Genomic DNA, 16961 nt, shown 5'->3' on the forward strand with positions numbered 1-16961 from the left:
TGCCCCAGCTGGGTCCGCAGGAGAGGACGCTGGATTTCTGCACCCTGCTGGGGCAGTCGGAGAACAGAGCCAAAGGACACCCCATGTGACTCAACACTGGCATGATGGTGATGAAGGTGTGTTACTGGCTCACAGTGTGCTCATGCACTGCACAAATATAAAGCCAAAGAAATTCCCCGAAGAGACTGTGATCCAAGAGGCATGGACAGAGTGGAAAGGTGACCAGGAAATCTTCAGGCAGAGATTGCCAAGACTCATTTGGGTCTCTCTCTTTCCTAGTCCCTCTTTTCTGGGCTGGAGAAGGCGTGTGGTGTCTGTGGGGCTGGCAGGAGAAGGGAGACACAAGGATGGACTGGAACGAGGAGAGGTGGTCTAGGATCTATACATTGGCCTAAGGGGACATCTACACAGCCCAGGCTACAGTCTCCGAGCCTGGCTTGACAACTAACACTGTGTAGACAGTGCAGCTTGGGCTCTGAAGCCTAGAGAGTGGGGCAATATGCCTGTCTGAGCGGTAACATCTAGAAGGCTGTTTATAGGACTGTAGCTGAAGCCCTGCAAGCCAGAGTCTGTCAACCCGGGCTCTGAGCCTTGCTGTCATGGGCTGCTGCTCACTATGTAAGACATCAGTCCCATATCACTGTTCCATCAGCTGCTTCCTACATCCAGCATCATCCCTTCTCACAGCCAGAGACTTGCTGACAAGTGCCCTTTGCTGCTATACTCAGGAGCTGGGAGGGAAGTTACACCACTGGGGGAAGAGATGCTTTTGAGACATATTAGTGATCAAGCCCTCAGGAGATGGTCAGGCAGAATCTTTACTGCCCTGGAAAGGACACTGCCCAGAAGCAGATCCCTTCCCACTATCCCATTGGCACTTAGCTTGAGCCTGATGCAGGTTGATCACTGGTGATCAGAACTTCTGACTGTGATCACGGTGTATAAGGCACAGGAAGAACACGCCCCACACAAGCAGGACAGAGCTCTGTGCCAGTGGGATCTTAAACCCAGCAGGAACCCAGGCTGTTTTGGAAGGAAGGATGAGCATGGCTGTGCTAACTGCAAACAGTGTTTCAGGCAAATGTCTGGAGATGTGAACACATGGAAGTTAAAGCAAAGCCTGCTTTCACATCTAAGTCCTCTTCTGGGTGTGCTGCAAAACGGCAAGCCCTCGAACCATGAAGACAAGCCCTCACCTGTGAGTACGTTCTGAATGCAGTCGTAGTGAGTAAAGCTGTAGGTGGCTTTGGCTGTTGACGAATGGTCTTTCGGCAAAGTCTCCTTCAGGTGAACCTCCAGGCCATTGAGAGAAGCCAGACTGCTGTGATACTGCAAATAGTGCAACACAAACGTGCATCAGAGCAGAGTTCACTGTTTAACAAGAGCTGTTAACCCACCTGGACAACAAACATGGATGACATGCAAACAACCCCAGGGACTGCGAGAAGAACTGAAATGCTGGGTCTGATCCGGTCCAGGTTGCCAACACCTGGAAGCATTATCACCTCAAGCCTGTGTGGTGTTAACTGGTGGATCTCCGTCCATTCATTGGCCCACAACTCAGTGATGCAAGCGTTTGGCAAAGGACACTACAGCACCAATTGCAATTCACCAATGGGAGGATGCAAGATTGAATTTACTACCTTCCAGTGCTGTTCTATGGGGCTCCCATTTTCACAAGGCACTGTCAATTACTTTTTGTAGCAGTAACCGAATAGCCTATTGATCACTGGGATGGCAGAAGCCACCTGCTACTGTAACTGAAAATTAGCGTTAGGTGGGTTACAATGTAATACAGTTGAACTGTGTTTAATTGCAGAAGCCAGGTGGTAGATACGCCCTGTCCCTGGATGTCCCACTGCACCCACTCTCCCTCCAGACAACGGAGCTTTTCACAGTTTCAAAGGTGGTTTCAATCCTCCCCCCACTGAGCTGGATGGGCTTCTGGAAACAGCTCTTCTGCCCCCAACTCCATTCAAACCACAACACTTCAGACTAAGATCCTCTACAAATAACTCACGGGCTACCACTGATCCCAAGAACACGCTGCCTCAGACTGGGCATTAGCCGATGGGACTGCTGCCCAACAAGGCACTGGAGGACCCCTCTGTCTCTTACTGCAGTGGGGTGCACAGACAGGCTGAACTGCCTGGATGAGGCAAGGTGGACGAGATCTCCCACTGCAGTCTGCTGGTTGTCAAGTGCTAGGAAGATTAGTTTTCTAATCCCCAAGGCTGTCCCTGTTCTTTCCTCAGCCGCAGGGAGGATTAAGCCTCCATTCAACATGCTGGTGATACCAACCCTGCTCCTGACCCTCCTGGTCTCAGAACAGGTTCTCTTTTCTGTACAACAGAATGAAGGGATAAACGCAAAGTTGCTTCCAATTGTCTGCACAGCGAAAGACCTTGCATGACACTTTCTGCTCTGCTCCGAGGGTCTGTGTTGCAGAAACACCCTCCCACCTGAAACAGAATGGTCCACACTTCCTGTGCCTATCAAGCTACGTGATTAGAATGCTCTGGCCTTCTCTGGTGTCTGCATTCAAAGGCTTTCACAGAGCAATCCACATGCTCATTCATTCAGGCTCCATGCCCCTGGGAGCTGCGTGTTAGTCTATTTTACAGATGGAGAAATAGTACAGAGAGACTGAGTGGTTTGCCAACAGTCAGAGAGGGTGATGGAGCCAATGCTAGGACCCAGGAGTGCTGACTGACAGTCCCCCAATCCCACCTAAAACAGCAGCTGGGAGGGTGCATTTCTTCCAGCAGGGCCCAACATGTATCCTGCACCTAGAGGAAGGGTCCAGCCAAAGGGACCTCATCACATCAGATCTGGCCCAAAATTTAAGCTGTGTAAAAATAAGCTCTTGCAGCTGCAAAGCATAAGATCAAACCCAACGTTTAAATGATTCAACTCCAACAGGAAGAGCTTTGGTAAACAGCTCTCTACAACATCCATCACCCATCCAAAATAGCAGTGCAGAACTGCAGGAGAGCCAGAAAGGGAAACGGACTCGTCCATATTCACCGCCCAACAGAAATGCAACCCACCCAGCTTAAATAGCGCATATGGGGATACTGATTATTCGATGCCTCCCACTCAACCACAGGCTTTAATGCGTGGGAAAGGCACTTTGGACCCCACATAGGCCCCATCTCTTGCCTTAGGAAGTTTTGCTTGGACTCCAAGGGGAGAAGTGGGCAAGGTATCTCTTCAGCTAGCAAGTGGCAATTTAAAAACAAAGGAACAAAGGGGCAGGGTTAGCTGGGCCTGATTTTCCTTTCAACTGCTCTCTCTCTCACTGAAGAGTGAGACAAACAGACCAGGAGGCAGTGGGGAGCAGACAGAGGTCTCCAGCCAGCCGGGTTGTGGTCAAGCAGTATAGGATCGGAATTGCAGAGCTGTGGAGCTGGTGAACACGCACTCCCTCAGAGCCATCTGCAGAACTGCAGTACCAGCTTGCAGAGCCACAGCACCCCTGGCAAATGGGAATCAGAAGCGAGGCTCAGATACCATAGGTGGGGTGGCATCTGCCTGAAAGGTAGCACTGCCCTTGCCAACCACTTGGCTGGTTTTGCAGCATGTCCCTTTCTTGGCGAGTCACTCCTCATTTACTGCACTGAGGTGGTGCCCCTGTTTACAAGGTGACAACCAGAAGGTCACAAGTCCTGCATCTTACTGAGCACAGCTCAGAATGAAAACAGCAACTGACAGTGGGAGCTGGCTTAACAGTCTGGGCTGGAGTCTGACCGCTAAAGAAATGAGCTTGATACTAATGGACAAGGTCTCTGTGGAAGGGAGCAGCACAGAGTCTGCAGGGCTAACACCCAGGCTAATGCCTTAGGGAGATGGCATCAGCTGGTGTCCCCTTCCCCAGCAGCCCAGAGCATTTCACTGGATCTCACCACTGGACAGTACAGCCTGCACACTAACCAAAGCCAGCAGAAGGAGCAAGAGAGGTATATGGCTTTGGCACTGGATCCTGGTACCCCACCTTGCTGACGCTGAGTGCCCTCACGATGCCCTCTGTTCATGTGTCACAGCTCCCCTGTAGAATGACACCAACCTGCCAGGTCCCGTGGGTAAGGAAGTCAGCTGCATGGGGCTTTGAGCTGTCACCATTTCAAACACTGTTTCTTTTTAGATGGACTCAGCGCCAGACACACAACTCACTGGTATCTCAGAGAATCTCAGGGTTGGAAGAGACCTCAGGAGGCATCTAGTCCAACCCCCTGCTCAAAGCAGGACCCCAACTCAATCATCCCAGCCAGGGCTTTGTCAAGCCTGACCTGATCTCTAGAGTCACAAGCTGTAACGCGGAAGGTGCAAATTAAACTTCAGAAGCAGGGCTAGCTCTCTGCTGCTGCTCTCCCTGCATGAACACCGGGCACGTGGTTAAACCCTCCCAGAAGAACACAGGCCAGGAATCCAGTATGAGCCATCTTGTGATCTCTGCTTGGGAACACTGGAGCAAGGCTGGCTATTTAGTCAGCGGTTACAATTACTGGCACAGCAACATTCATACTTTGCTCACCTATAAGCACTAATTAGGGAAGGTCTGGACCCTTGTGAGGTAAGCTAGAGGAAGCTGAAGCACATGCAGGTAAAGGAACTTGTCTCCAAGGTCACAGAGGAACCAATGGGAGAGCTAGGAACAGGATTCAGGGGTCTAACTCCCATTCGTCAGCTCTGGCCACCATCCCACACTGCCACAAGACAGGAAGTATATGAAACATTTTCTAATGTAAAAAGGCAACCTTTTTCTTACTTACCACATCTTCAATGGATCCCTGGTCATCCTTAAACTGCTCCTCCGCCAGCAGCAAGAGCACTAACTCTTTAATTCTGTGAACATACAAGATCATCTTAACCAGCGTGGCCTGCTTGACTGACACTGTGCAATCTACTGCTGCTAGACAGTCCATCCCGGTAGTTACTGGCATAGGCAAACTCTTCTCTCTGCCCTTGGGAGAGCCTGGGCCTTCTGCAGTGCCACTGGGTAGGCTCCCCTGGACTTCAGCAACAGGAAACTGATTCCTACCACAATCTTCAGCAGGGAACTGCTGCCCCACCCATACAGCACTGGGCAGAGGCTCCTGCTCGGAAGCGTCATCCCTGGCTGCTGCATCTCCTCTTTTGAATGTTCTGTTTTGCCTGCTGGTGTCTTGACTGTCTACACTTGACAGACTGTCACGTTCGCTTGAGCTGCTTCTCCTCCTCGTCTCTTTGGATGGACAGCAGGTGGGAAGGCTGCCACTGGCTGTGTGACGCCTCTGGAGGCTGCGGCATTCGGACTTCATCTGCTCACTGCTTACAGGTTCCGTAGTGCTTCGACCCTCCTGCCCCAGGGCACAAGGCTTTGGAAAGTCAGAGGACCCTGAGGCTGCACCTGTGTCTCGAGTGCACTCTGCAGCAGGCAGTCTGGAATTGCTGGGCAGGGCTCCCAGCTCTCTCTGCGATGGAGGGGATGGTTTCAGGGGGGTAGAACTCAACACTGGGCTTTTGCTGCCTGGGCTGCTCCGTGCTCCAGCTGGGGGATTCAGAGCATCCTTTGCTCTGGCCGCGCCTGAGGCCTGTGTGGGGGGCTCTCTCACCAGCAGGGCATGCTGGCCTCGACCTTCATCAACCCGGGCCGAATCCGAGAATGCCCGTGAGCGGAGGGTGTTCTTAGATCCTTTAGGGTTTGCTGGAGATGTGGGCAACCTAACAGGAGACAAGAGTAGACACTTGGTTAACCAGTGAGTAGCAGTCACTTGGGGAATCGGGACAGGAATGATCAGAAAAATAAACCACCATCTCCTGTTCAAAACCTGATCCACCCTCCATCGGAGACTAAATCCTGTCCCAGGACTGGAGGGGCTGGCTGATCTCATACGTTGTGCTCACCTCCAACTCTAGCATCCTCACTGTAAGGTTAGGTGGGGAGTGAGGGACGTGCAGAGTGTCCCTTACACTCAAGCAGAAAGCACAGTGGGCTGAGAGATGATAGCACAGTCAGTCAGTCAGTCTGAGACAGGGAGGTGGTTTTGCTTCACATAGAGCGCAGCAGCAGAGAGCAGCACAAGTCCTTTCCTCAGAGGGTGGAATATGGACAGTTAGAGCTATCCAGCGTGACAAGCAGACGCCGGTAGTTTTAACAACTTGACAGTACCCCCTTATCTGGGGCTCATGTTATTCCTAGGGGAAATGGCAGCAGAAGCTGGTGAGCCCTGGTTCTGCAGTGGGATGAGCTCAGCTGCTGAAAAGACCCTTTGCTACGTCAGAAATTCACATCCTACCTAGTCATCCACTCTACTGGAAAGTCCCGGAGTGCGGTGGCTTCGTCTTCCGTTAGGAAAACTGGAACGATGCAGACATCCTGAGGCAGTGGGGGATCTGCAAGAGCAAAACCGCACGCAGATCCAGCGAGATGAAATTAAAATGTTTGTACAGATACCAAAGACGCCCTGTGGGAGGAGAGGAAGGAGGCCTCTGGCCCAGGCCTGCAGCCTGGGTGCGTGGGCTATGGCACAGGATTAACCAGGCAGCCTTTTCCTGATCACTTTAGCAAACAGTGCCAGGAACAGTTGAATACCCTGTCACTCTTCTGACTGTCCCAGAGACACCGCAGGGGATGCGAGGAGTGGGCACAGGAAGAGCTGCCTGACACGAGCTGAACATTCTCAGCTCTAACTCAGCAAAGGGACTAGGGACAGAGTTAAGAAGTCACAAGTCACTGTTTGGAACTCGAACTCCTGCCTTACGCCCTAAGCTCTGCTTTCATGGTTTCATCACTGACCAAGTCAGCACACACCACCGTGTGGGACTGAAGTTACACACATCTGCTGTTAAGGAGTCCACACAATTTGTGGGAGAACTTGCCCCTAGATGAGGAAATAGTGCCTAGATTCACCTCACGGTACCCACTTCACACGCTCCGGGCGGGAACTGTCCTACCCAAGTGGATGCACATGGAACTTTAGCTGGGGCTTTAACAGAAGCAGCATGAAGATCTGCCCTGTGATGTTTTAATTGCAGTAGAGGGTAAAATTGGGCTCTCTGAGGGAAACCAGGCCTGGAAAGAGCTGTATGCTCCTGGGATGCTGCTCCCTATTTACACTGTCTAGTGTGGCTTACCATGTTCCTGCAGCACCTCCCCGCCTCCAGGTATGCTCTGAAAGTAAAGCATAGTTATCACTGGCCTACAGTAAGACTGCGTTCAACATTAGCCACCAGGCCATCACACAGGCCCAATCCCAGGGTCCCTGAAATCACTGGGGATCTTCCCACTGGCTGCAGTGGGCTCTGGATCAGGCCCTGAGGGCAATACTGTGCTAAGGCTACTCATGGTCTGCAGTGACTTACTCCTCCAGGAGCCATGCTGAGCTCCGTGGAGCTACCCAGAAAGCAAACATAGGATACAAGATGAGGGAGAGTATCACAGCCTCACCCAGACTGTCTCTGCATGAATATGGCAGGGCACAGTCCTTGTTCATTCCCGGAACCAATGTCAAAGCAGATGCAACAGATGCTTTCCTAATCCCGTGGCATAATGCAACTGCACACAGATCTGCAAGCATGTGGTCTCTTGAAAACTGTATTAATTTAGTAACAAACAGAACAAGTAAACAAAGGGATTACACATGAATAGCAAACGCTGAAGACAACTTACCATCAGTGTAACATATCAATAATAGCAGGGTCAAGTTAAGAGTTATTTTGATGCAAGAGCTGGGATACTCACCTAGGAAGTTACTATACAGAACAAGGAATAGGTCTATTTATTTAATATATTCTTATCAAATTGTGTTAGGCCATACATTTACAATTCAGCAAGGGACATTTTCCACATTCCCATTATTATTTTAAGAACAATGAGCACTGAATTAGCTATGAGCATTTCCCCCTTGTTTCTTGGGAAGAAGAATTGAAATCACATAATAAGCATTTAATTTTTCAGCCAATGTAAGTGGTGATCTCTATGTTCATTCATTCTGCATGCTGCTCAACAGCAATCTTGGGCCAGGTTAATCGCAGGGTGACAGGAAAAAGATCCCAAGAGCAGCAGCACTGACTTGATTCCTGAGCGTCAACAAGAATTTTGAATTTCATTAGACAGTAGAACCATTTAACATCAGCATCAAGCAGCCCCGTAAGTGCTGGCTGGACCTATGGTGCGAGTAACACGCAGATTAGGTCCTGATGCTGCTGGGCTTGGGTTTACCACCATACCTTGTCTGCAGCTTCAGTTCCTTGAAGGAGAACCTTGGCAGTGAGAGGCGGTGGAAGCTGCGTGCTCACAATCCTAGCAGGGTAGAACAAACACAACCAGCCCTGAGCAGAGTCACTTGCTGAAGCTCAGGCCCCCTTCCCCGTTAGTTTAATGGAGCAGGCAGGTGCAAGGTGCCACTCCAAGTGGGCAGCCACAGATGTTCAGAGCAGAGTTTCAGGTGCTGCTCAGATCTGTTTCATGCCTATGCAGTCCCAGTAGGATCCAAAGCCTACACTGTATCATCTCTCCAGGGCTGTGGTTCTTGCTCTCACAGCCCCAGTACACTCACTGGGGGGAGCTGTGCTCTGCTCTTGCCCCACCCTGACAGCAGATTCCAAACCCCCTTCTTCCCGACACCCCAGCTGAACCCAAGGGGTTTCATGGAATTGAGTCACACACTGACAAGTATGTTCTGAGGTCAAACTAGCACCTGCAGGCAGCAGTAACAGCCCGTGGATCTGCGAGGCCCCGAGACACTCCTGCGAGTCCCAGGGCACCTCCTGGAGACGAGTAAGGGGAAGCCACATTCCCCTAGCAAAGCACACAGGAACTCATTGCACGCGCACAACAGTCTGTGCGCAGGGCCCAGATCCCAGTGCTGCTAGGATGTGCCTATGAGCTGACAGAGCATTCTAGGTAATAACATAGAGAGTCCTACCCAGCACCCCCTGTCCTGCAAACCTGTGTCTTTTTGTCCCCTGCACTGGGGGCCTCCTCACATTGCATGACACACAAATGTTCCAGAGAACTTCCTGTGGACTGACAGGCCATGGCAAAGAGGTTCCAGGACAAAACCAGACAAGACAATAGATCGGGGCTGCCGGCTCTCGGGAAACATTTTGTCTGGCGGGCAGGTGAGGGGATGGGGTATTTAATGTATAGTACTATAGTCAGGTGGGCAGGGCAGCCCTTTAAGGATAGTTTGCTGTTATTGAACACTGGGGCAGTTCCACGCTGGATCAGCAAAAGCAAAACTTGCCTGCTGGGTATTTACCCTTCGTTGGGGTGCCTGGTTTTGGTGAGTGAAGAGTAACAGTGATCCAAGGCAAATAAAACCCTGTGCAGGCAAAGCCCTCCCCACTCCCACTGCAGCGCAGGGCAAGGGTAGAGGAAAGGAGCAGGAAAAGCAGCACTAATGCTGTTGTGACACTGGCCTCTCCGGCAGGCACACCAGCAAGCCCAGAGAAAGGACCAGTCTGGTCCCTTCACTTATCCCCAGCAGAGATGCAGGTTCTGCAAGAGACTCAAACACAAGGCGCTCTCTCTCTGTGGCACGGGGGTGAGGCTTGCAGGTTCCCAGGGGTCTGTTTGGGGATTCCTAGAAGATGTTGCAAGGAACTTGGTGGCCAAGTGGCCCAGCGTCTTTCTGGTTAAAGGAGTTTTGCACAAGAGAAGAGCTTCTGCCCACGAGAAAAATCAATATGCTGGAGAAGACGGAGGCACATATCAGTGATGGGACCACATGGGGAGTTCAAGGGCACCCAGGCTCTGCGCAACTCACACATGCCTGCAGGACACAGCACATGAACGTAAGGCCCAGTTTCAAGCCAGACTTCCACTCCCATAAGGGTTTTGCACTTGCAACAAGATGCCTGGATGCTAAGAACTACAAGGCAAACATCACCCATGTGATTTGCTGTGCGTGTGAAGCCACCCCTATAAAAAGGATGACCTGGCTCTGAGATCACTCAGACTTGGTCAGATGCACTTACTGCAAAGCAAGTTTCCACGTCTTGCCAGATGTGTCACTGACACACATGACACAGAGGTCTTCTAGCAGCACCCAAAGAAGGACTTACTGACTTCTGCCACAAAGAACTGCCTGAACTCCCTAATCCCCTGGCTCTGTAGGATGTTCTCTGTCCCCAGAGGCTCTCTTTGCCCTGGCACAATGCCACAGCTGTAGAGCCTTCAACTGTCCACAGATAATCTTTGGCTGAATAAAGCCAGCATTTCTCATCCCTTTTCCTGCATCCATTTCGGTCAGTGTGGATAGTGTCACCTGGCCAGCAAGCCAGTCATTTTAAGAAAACAAAATCATTATTGGCAAGGCAGGGGAACAGCAGGCTAAGAAAGGGGAAAGGGCAGATCTGAGGTACAGTCGCTGCCCCTCCTCTGCCGAGAGTTTGGGAAAGCAGCACGGGACTGTACAACCCAAGGAGGGGTTGCCTGCAGTCGACTCAGTTTGAGAACTGACGATCTGTGACTGCCTGCAAGTCCTTGGCTACTCACCGGCCTTTGTAGAGGATGCAACCTGCCAACACTTGGGGCGAACGCTGGCAGGTCTGCAAGATGAGAGCTGCTTTCAGTAACAGCAGGGGTTCCACCTGTGCAGGGAGAGGAAGACAATTAAACCATCAAACCCCAGGGAATAATCCAAGGAGCAAACAGAACTAGATAGGGCACGTCTCAGTATAACAAGCTAACCCTGCAGAGATCAGGAGAGCTACCTTGGTTTTGTCCAAGTTCCAAAGGGAATTGAAGATCTTGTGCAGGTCACTGGTGTTTTTCTGAATATGTTCGATGTACTTATCCCACTGCGAGCTCAGCTCCTCCCAAGAAAACACCTGAAGAAGAAAGAATCCCCATGGTTAGACAACGCATGGCTGGAGTCGACACAGGATCCATAGTGCCCAAGGTGGTTAGGTGTCATTAGTTCAGGGAAGCATGTCTCTAAGCAGCAACTCTTCAATGAAACTTCAACCAAAACACTAAACCAAGATCAGGAACTGAATCCAGTCTGCCCAACAGCAAAAGCCCAGCCTAGAGAGGATTTACTGTTGCTGGACGAGAGAGGGCAGATAGTACAGGCCGGATACCATAGAAACCCTGCAGCTTAGCCCTCAATCTCAGCTGTCTGCACTGTGCTTTACATTATTGAAAAGAGAGCCCAGCTGGAGAAAGACCCCTCCAACCTGGGATGGGATGCTGAGAGCCTCGCTAGACAGACAGAGGGAAGAGAGAGCTCAGACATGATCCAGTTCACCCTCGCAGTCCAGTGACAAGGGGACAGCCCATAAGACCCCAGTGTCCAACATGGATGGCAGCAAGATGAGTGCATGTGACTTTCGGTTGCACCTTGGCATGCAGCAGCAGTTTGTCCTGGGGCAGGAAGTTGCCAGATTTTCTCTACATGCCTCTGGAATACTGCATTCAGGTCTGGGAACACCATTCCCAAATCTGAAGGTATCTAAGAGGCAGAAAGATATGCAGAAGTGAAGCGAGGCTAGAGAAACAAAGTTAGGTTTGCATAGCTAGGCTGAGGGGAATGGAAACCACCTGCACATTATTTGAGAGGCCTAAATTCTAAGGAGCAAGAGGAATGATGTACACTGGGGTTGGGAAAGTGAGGGGACAGGATGAGGGAACAAGAGAAGGATACCTCAGGCTGAACACAAAGAATCTTCCTTTGACGGCATATGTGGGGTCATCTCCCAAGGGAAGTGGGGAGATCCTCATCACTTGGGATGCCGATGACAACAACACAGAAAAGAGATTCTAGGCACTGATCTTGCCTTGTGGAGATGGAACCTAAGGACTTTCCTAGCTCGTGTTCCTGTGATCTCAGAGCTGCACTGGTGCAGGAGGGGCAGAGGGAATATGCAAGCCTCCACATAACTGGGCAGGCTTCAGCTGTTCCCAGAGAGGTTCATGCCCTCATCATGATCAGGGAGAAACCCTCAACACTGTTAATCAGCAATTACCATGTAAGCATGACACACAGATCCATTGTAAAATCTGAAGAGTCCAATCAGTAGATCCAGAAATTGTCCACAGCTGACATCAGGGAGTTCAATGGTACAGCCCAGCACCTTCAACACACAAGGTTACAGAAAAAACGTTCCTGAAGCAGCCAGGTGACAGGAGAAGCAAACAGCTGCTGCACTCCCCAAAACTCAGTTTGGGAAGCCTCCTAGGTAGCCATATATCTGGGGAAAAGCAAGGGGCAATGCACGAGAGCCAGGAGGGTCCCTGGCAGCAGAGGTAGAAAGCCAGAGCTCAAGACACACACTTTCTATTCCCTCACAATCTCAGGGCCCTGACCTCTAGTTTAATGGCTGAGAACATTGTCCCCAAATGGAATATTTCAAGGCTCAGTTCACTAGTTAATGAACTCGAGAAGAGGGTTTCCACTTCTTCCACCAGGGAGCAACGCGGTGCATCAAACTTCTCAGAATCCATGAAAGTATCTAGACTGTCGGGGGGGGGTTCTGCCTGTTCAGGAGAGCTTCCTGCAGCGTGGCTTTACCCCACCTGAGTGGGTCTACCCACTGAACGAGTGGAGAACGAGCCAGTTCTCAGAGCATGTGACCACATCACATCAGAGAAACCAGATCTGTCCCTAAAATGGGAAGTCCACCATCACTGCCAATGAACTTTGTAGCAGGGAATGAGCATCCCAAGCTCTTTGTTGTAAGCTACATTCCATGGAGCTCTGTTTTCACACTTTTCCGCTGGCCCACAAACTCTCTCTAGTTGTCAAATCCTACAGCTGCAGGTCTCTGCTGAATGCTGCCAGGCCATTGCCACTAGCACCCTAAGAACATAAGACCGGCCAAACTAGACCAGACCAAAGGTCCAACTAGCCCAGTATCCTGTCTGCTGACTGTGGCCAATGCCAGATACCCCAGAGGGAATGAACAGAACAGGGAATCATCAAGTGACCCATTCCCTGTTGTCCATTGCCAGCTTCTGGCGAAGAGGCTAGAGACACCATCCCTGCCCATCCTAGCTAATAGCCATCGCTGGACCTATCAAACAATACAAGTACTTAGTTTGATACAATAGCAGATACTTTCTCTTACTATTCGAGCTCCTCACAAGCCTCCTGTTCGCTGTAACTCACCCAGAGATACTCTCCATCCACCCTTACTGCAAACTTGAGCTTTCTCAGCCGAATGAGACTGGGGGGAGCACTGGAGATCTCCGTTACGCAGCGCACCACTCCTGCAATCTGTCCACACAGCAGTTCCTGCTGGTCAAGGAGAGTCTGTGAGAGGAGAGGGAAGAGGAAAGAGTGAATTCTGTAGCATTCCTGGCAAACTGGAAAGGCACACATTTACACAGAGCATGATGGAACTGGTGATGATAAAGTAACCGACTGTGTTTACTATACTATATGGAACAAAGGCTTGATAACACCATGCAAAATGCACTGCCTTTTCATCCCAGTCTGAGGCTGAAGTCTTATTTAAGCACAAGTAACCCTACCAAGAGAACAAGAATTAGTGAGTCTTATCCCTAGGGGATATTTGTCCATATCCCCACCATAGAATGGGGCATTATGAAGAGGCCCATAACTGAAATAGCAGAGTGCTAAAGAACAGTGTAAGGTGCGCTGCACAGAGCCATATAGAGTATGTCTACACTGCAATAAAATCCAGGGGCTCGGAGTCTTAGATCCTGAGAGAGCTGGCTCAGACTGCAGGGCTAAAAACAGCCATGTAGACACTCGGGCTGAAGCCTGGGTTCGGAGACCCACCCCGCATCCCTGGGTTTCAGAGTCCAGGCTCCAGCCTGAGCCCCACCCTCTACACTGCTATTTTCACTCCCACAGCCTGAGCTCCATGAGCCTGAGTCACGTGACCTAGACCAGCTGTGGCTGTGCCATGGTCTTTTACTGCACTGAAGGTGAACCCATAGGGGCCTAAGGCTGGAAAACAAGAAGTGCTGTGGATCAAGACTAAGGTATGTTGGCAGAGGTGCACTATACATGGCCTTAAAAATACAAATAAAATATAAAAAGTTTCTTTATTTTTAAACACCAAAGTTACAAATTTAACAAAACCCTGATATTTGCAAGCCCCACCATTCCAAGAACAGAAGGTTGGCTTTGCATGTACTTTAGAGTTGCAAACAATTTTATATATACAGAGACAGACAGACATTTGGGAAAAAAATCAAAAAGCAGGCATTACCTGAGAGGGATAAAAGTAGCAAATGCCAGCTCTTGTGGGATCCCCTTCTTCCTTTACCTTTGAGCCATCATAAAGGAAAAAGTAGTTCCACCTGCAAAACCAAAGTATTGACACGATGGAAGATATTTGCTGTCTCCAACCAAGTCAAATTGATATTTCTTCCCACCCCCCAGTTCTCTCAAGCAGAGCGCTGCTATTTACGATGCAATACACAAGTGTTTAAAAAAAACATGAATGGCAGATGTGCATCATTCCTGGATGGAGCCTCACCCGCTGATTTTGGAGATGGAATCGGGGTGGAGAAGGAAGACTCTAAGGATCTGGGCTATTAAACTGTCCCAACTTTCTGGGTTTAAAATAGAGGACAGGAAAGCTGTGCTAAGCCTAGAGAAGCAGGATCACATATCCAGGCCTATTTTCCAAGTCTGATAACACAGAGCATTGATCACTACGTATTTGGGAAAAATTCTCAACTACACGCAGCTCGGAATGGTTTCCAATAGCTTAACTGGCTCTTACTTCATGGTGAACCATCTCCACATGTGCAAAAAAGCACTAAAATGGGAGGTTCCTCCTGACCGGTGACGGTCTTAGTTTTGGGTCCTTACTGATTTACTAGACATCTTTTAGCTACTGTTTTCATTGGAAGCTGCATATTCCAGTCATAAACATTGTGCACAACAGCCCACAAGCAAGAGTGCTAACTAAATCTCATGAAGTCTGGAATGAGACAACTGTGCAATTCAAAAGGTAAAGCTAAAGAACACAAATTATTCTCCACCAAAAAGCAGAGACTAAACTTGGGCTCTTAGAGCATTCCTGGAATGCCCCACCAGTGAGACAGGAAGGTTGGTAAGGTATTGCTTTAGAAATCAGATCTCAGTTCTATCCTTGGCTCTATCACAGATTCCCTACGACACCTAAGGCCAGTCGTTTAATCTCTCTGCCTCAGTTTCCCACCTGTATAATGGTGACAATGTCCCTGTGAGGATAAAATTCATCAGTGTTTATGTGGCATTCACATATTACTGGGACGAGCACATTAGAGCCCATAATTGATAATCCTGCATAATCCATAATTGTGATCCTGCAGCAACTAGCCAGAGACTGGGGGATTCTTGCACCAACACCTCAGGGAGTCTCTCTCCCATTCTGATGGCATGTGGGCACTATACATGACTCAAACATGCTAGGATGATGTGCATGCACATCTGTTGGCATGTTGTTGACAGGCCCATTCTGGCCTCCATGTCAGTCATGCAACATTCCCTTGCAACTCTAGAGGAATGATGAGTGCTACTCACCAAGAAGCTGAGTTTGGTTCTGATAAAATGGGGCTGGCCATTTACATCAGATTATCTTAATCATGTCTTGTTGCCCTCACTTTCTCCTCCGAAGCAACTGATACAAACAACTCATTTTTTTCAGCAGTAAATGTATTGTTCCACAAATGCAGACTGTGGAAACTTCAGTGGGTTTTGGCTTTACGTGATGAATATGTTGGAGATTTTCTTAAAATACTGATGTCAACAGTGTTCCTCGTGGCTTATTTACATGAGGAGTAAATCCACCAAAGTGCCTTCATTTTGGAGGTTATCCCACAACTACATGGAAACCTTGCAGAGCTTAGGCAACGTTAAAGTCTCTTCAAAACTTGTGCTCATCAATTCTGAGACTGAACCAACAAAGCTACTTTATGAGAATGTTCCAAACAGGAGGAAAACCACCTTAGTGCCTGCAATGAATGAGAAAGCTCAGAAAGCATGAATATGGTCATCAGAAACAAAGAGCTACAAGAGGCAGATCTCAAGACACTGCACTGGTTCTTTCAAGTTTATTATTTTGTATTTAAGTAGCTATCTGTGCAAAAAGTCATCACTACACAGAGATTACTCTCAGAAGAGCTCCCATTTAGGGACCTTCTGCTGAAGATACAGTTCCTTGAATATGTCTTTGCTTGTGCAATACAAAGCTGAATGGTTTCCTGTGGTCTCCAGTGTTGATGTTGCTCTTCTAATCCTAGAATAAAGAATGAATGGATTAACGCTCGGATGCCTTTGCTCAACTGACATGTGATCCTACAGAGAGCAGCTGACAAGCATTCAACAACAAAACTAACTTGTGCATGAGTGACACATGGGACAGAAACAAGCCTTCCATTTAAACAGCAAAATTACATTTAATACACTTGGAATATCACCTGGTTATATCTGGGCTTAATCATGTATGTCACTGACAATCTGATAGAAAGATCCTAACAGGAATACAAGGAGCTAGGAAAATGATGGAATAGCTAATATAAGGGCTGCACTGGTCACTTAATTGAACCAAATTTTATTTTTTATCTTAATAACAGGAACATAGGGATTGCTATAGCAGATCAGATCAGTAATTTAGTTTGCTATCCTGTGTACAACAGTAGCCAGTATCAGATTCTTCAGAACAGGCACAAAACCCCTGTAATAGAAAAGCCTGCTCACAGGAGAAGTTTTTTCCTAACTCCCATTAGTTAGTAGTTGCCCTTCGTTGTTGCCTCTCATCCAAGGGCCTGAAAGGGCTCTGTCAAAAGTTATGCCTCACGTCAGGATTGAGGCAAGTAAGAGAGGCACTGTATAGCAACCCCTTCCCCCCTCAACCTCTGAAAGTCAGCAGCCTCCAGGATAAAAGCGTTACAGCCCGACTAGGACAGGAAGTGAACCAACACCCACCAACAAACCGAAGAGGGAAGTTAGGGAGCAGAGTGGAGTTAACCACATCGGAATGGTCAGAACAAGAGGCCTGGTGCACAGCAG

At 49.2% G+C, this 16961-nt stretch overlaps 1 protein-coding gene across 2 annotated transcripts in view; it reads right to left on the reverse strand.

Annotated features, from left to right (window-relative positions):
* Positions 1-16763, reverse strand: part of HPS4 (HPS4 biogenesis of lysosomal organelles complex 3 subunit 2) — a 25557-nt gene extending 8794 nt beyond the window's left edge. Inside the window, exons 1-12 of one of the 2 annotated variants that reach the window (XM_050924042.1) lie at positions 16650-16762; positions 15474-16188; positions 14170-14260; positions 13098-13241; positions 11956-12063; positions 10702-10818; positions 10484-10578; positions 8212-8284; positions 7117-7153; positions 6279-6375; positions 4773-5703; positions 1197-1329 (exon numbers count right to left, since the gene is read on the reverse strand). In XM_050924042.1, coding sequence (XP_050779999.1) covers positions 1197-1329; positions 4773-5703; positions 6279-6375; positions 7117-7153; positions 8212-8284; positions 10484-10578; positions 10702-10818; positions 11956-12063; positions 13098-13241; positions 14170-14260; positions 15474-15514 — 1867 coding nt within the window. In that variant the 5' untranslated portion in view covers positions 15515-16188; positions 16650-16762. Of the gene's footprint in view, positions 1-1196; positions 1330-4772; positions 5704-6278; positions 6376-7116; positions 7154-8211; positions 8285-10483; positions 10579-10701; positions 10819-11955; positions 12064-13097; positions 13242-14169; positions 14261-15473; positions 16189-16649 lie in introns of both variants that reach the window. The other variant, XM_050924043.1, reaches the window with a different exon arrangement.
* Between the last annotated feature and the right edge of the window lie 198 nt (positions 16764-16961).

This window comes from Gopherus flavomarginatus, chromosome 15 (assembly GCF_025201925.1).
Source record: "Gopherus flavomarginatus isolate rGopFla2 chromosome 15, rGopFla2.mat.asm, whole genome shotgun sequence".
In the NCBI taxonomy this organism is placed as follows: Eukaryota; Metazoa; Chordata; order Testudines; family Testudinidae; genus Gopherus; species Gopherus flavomarginatus.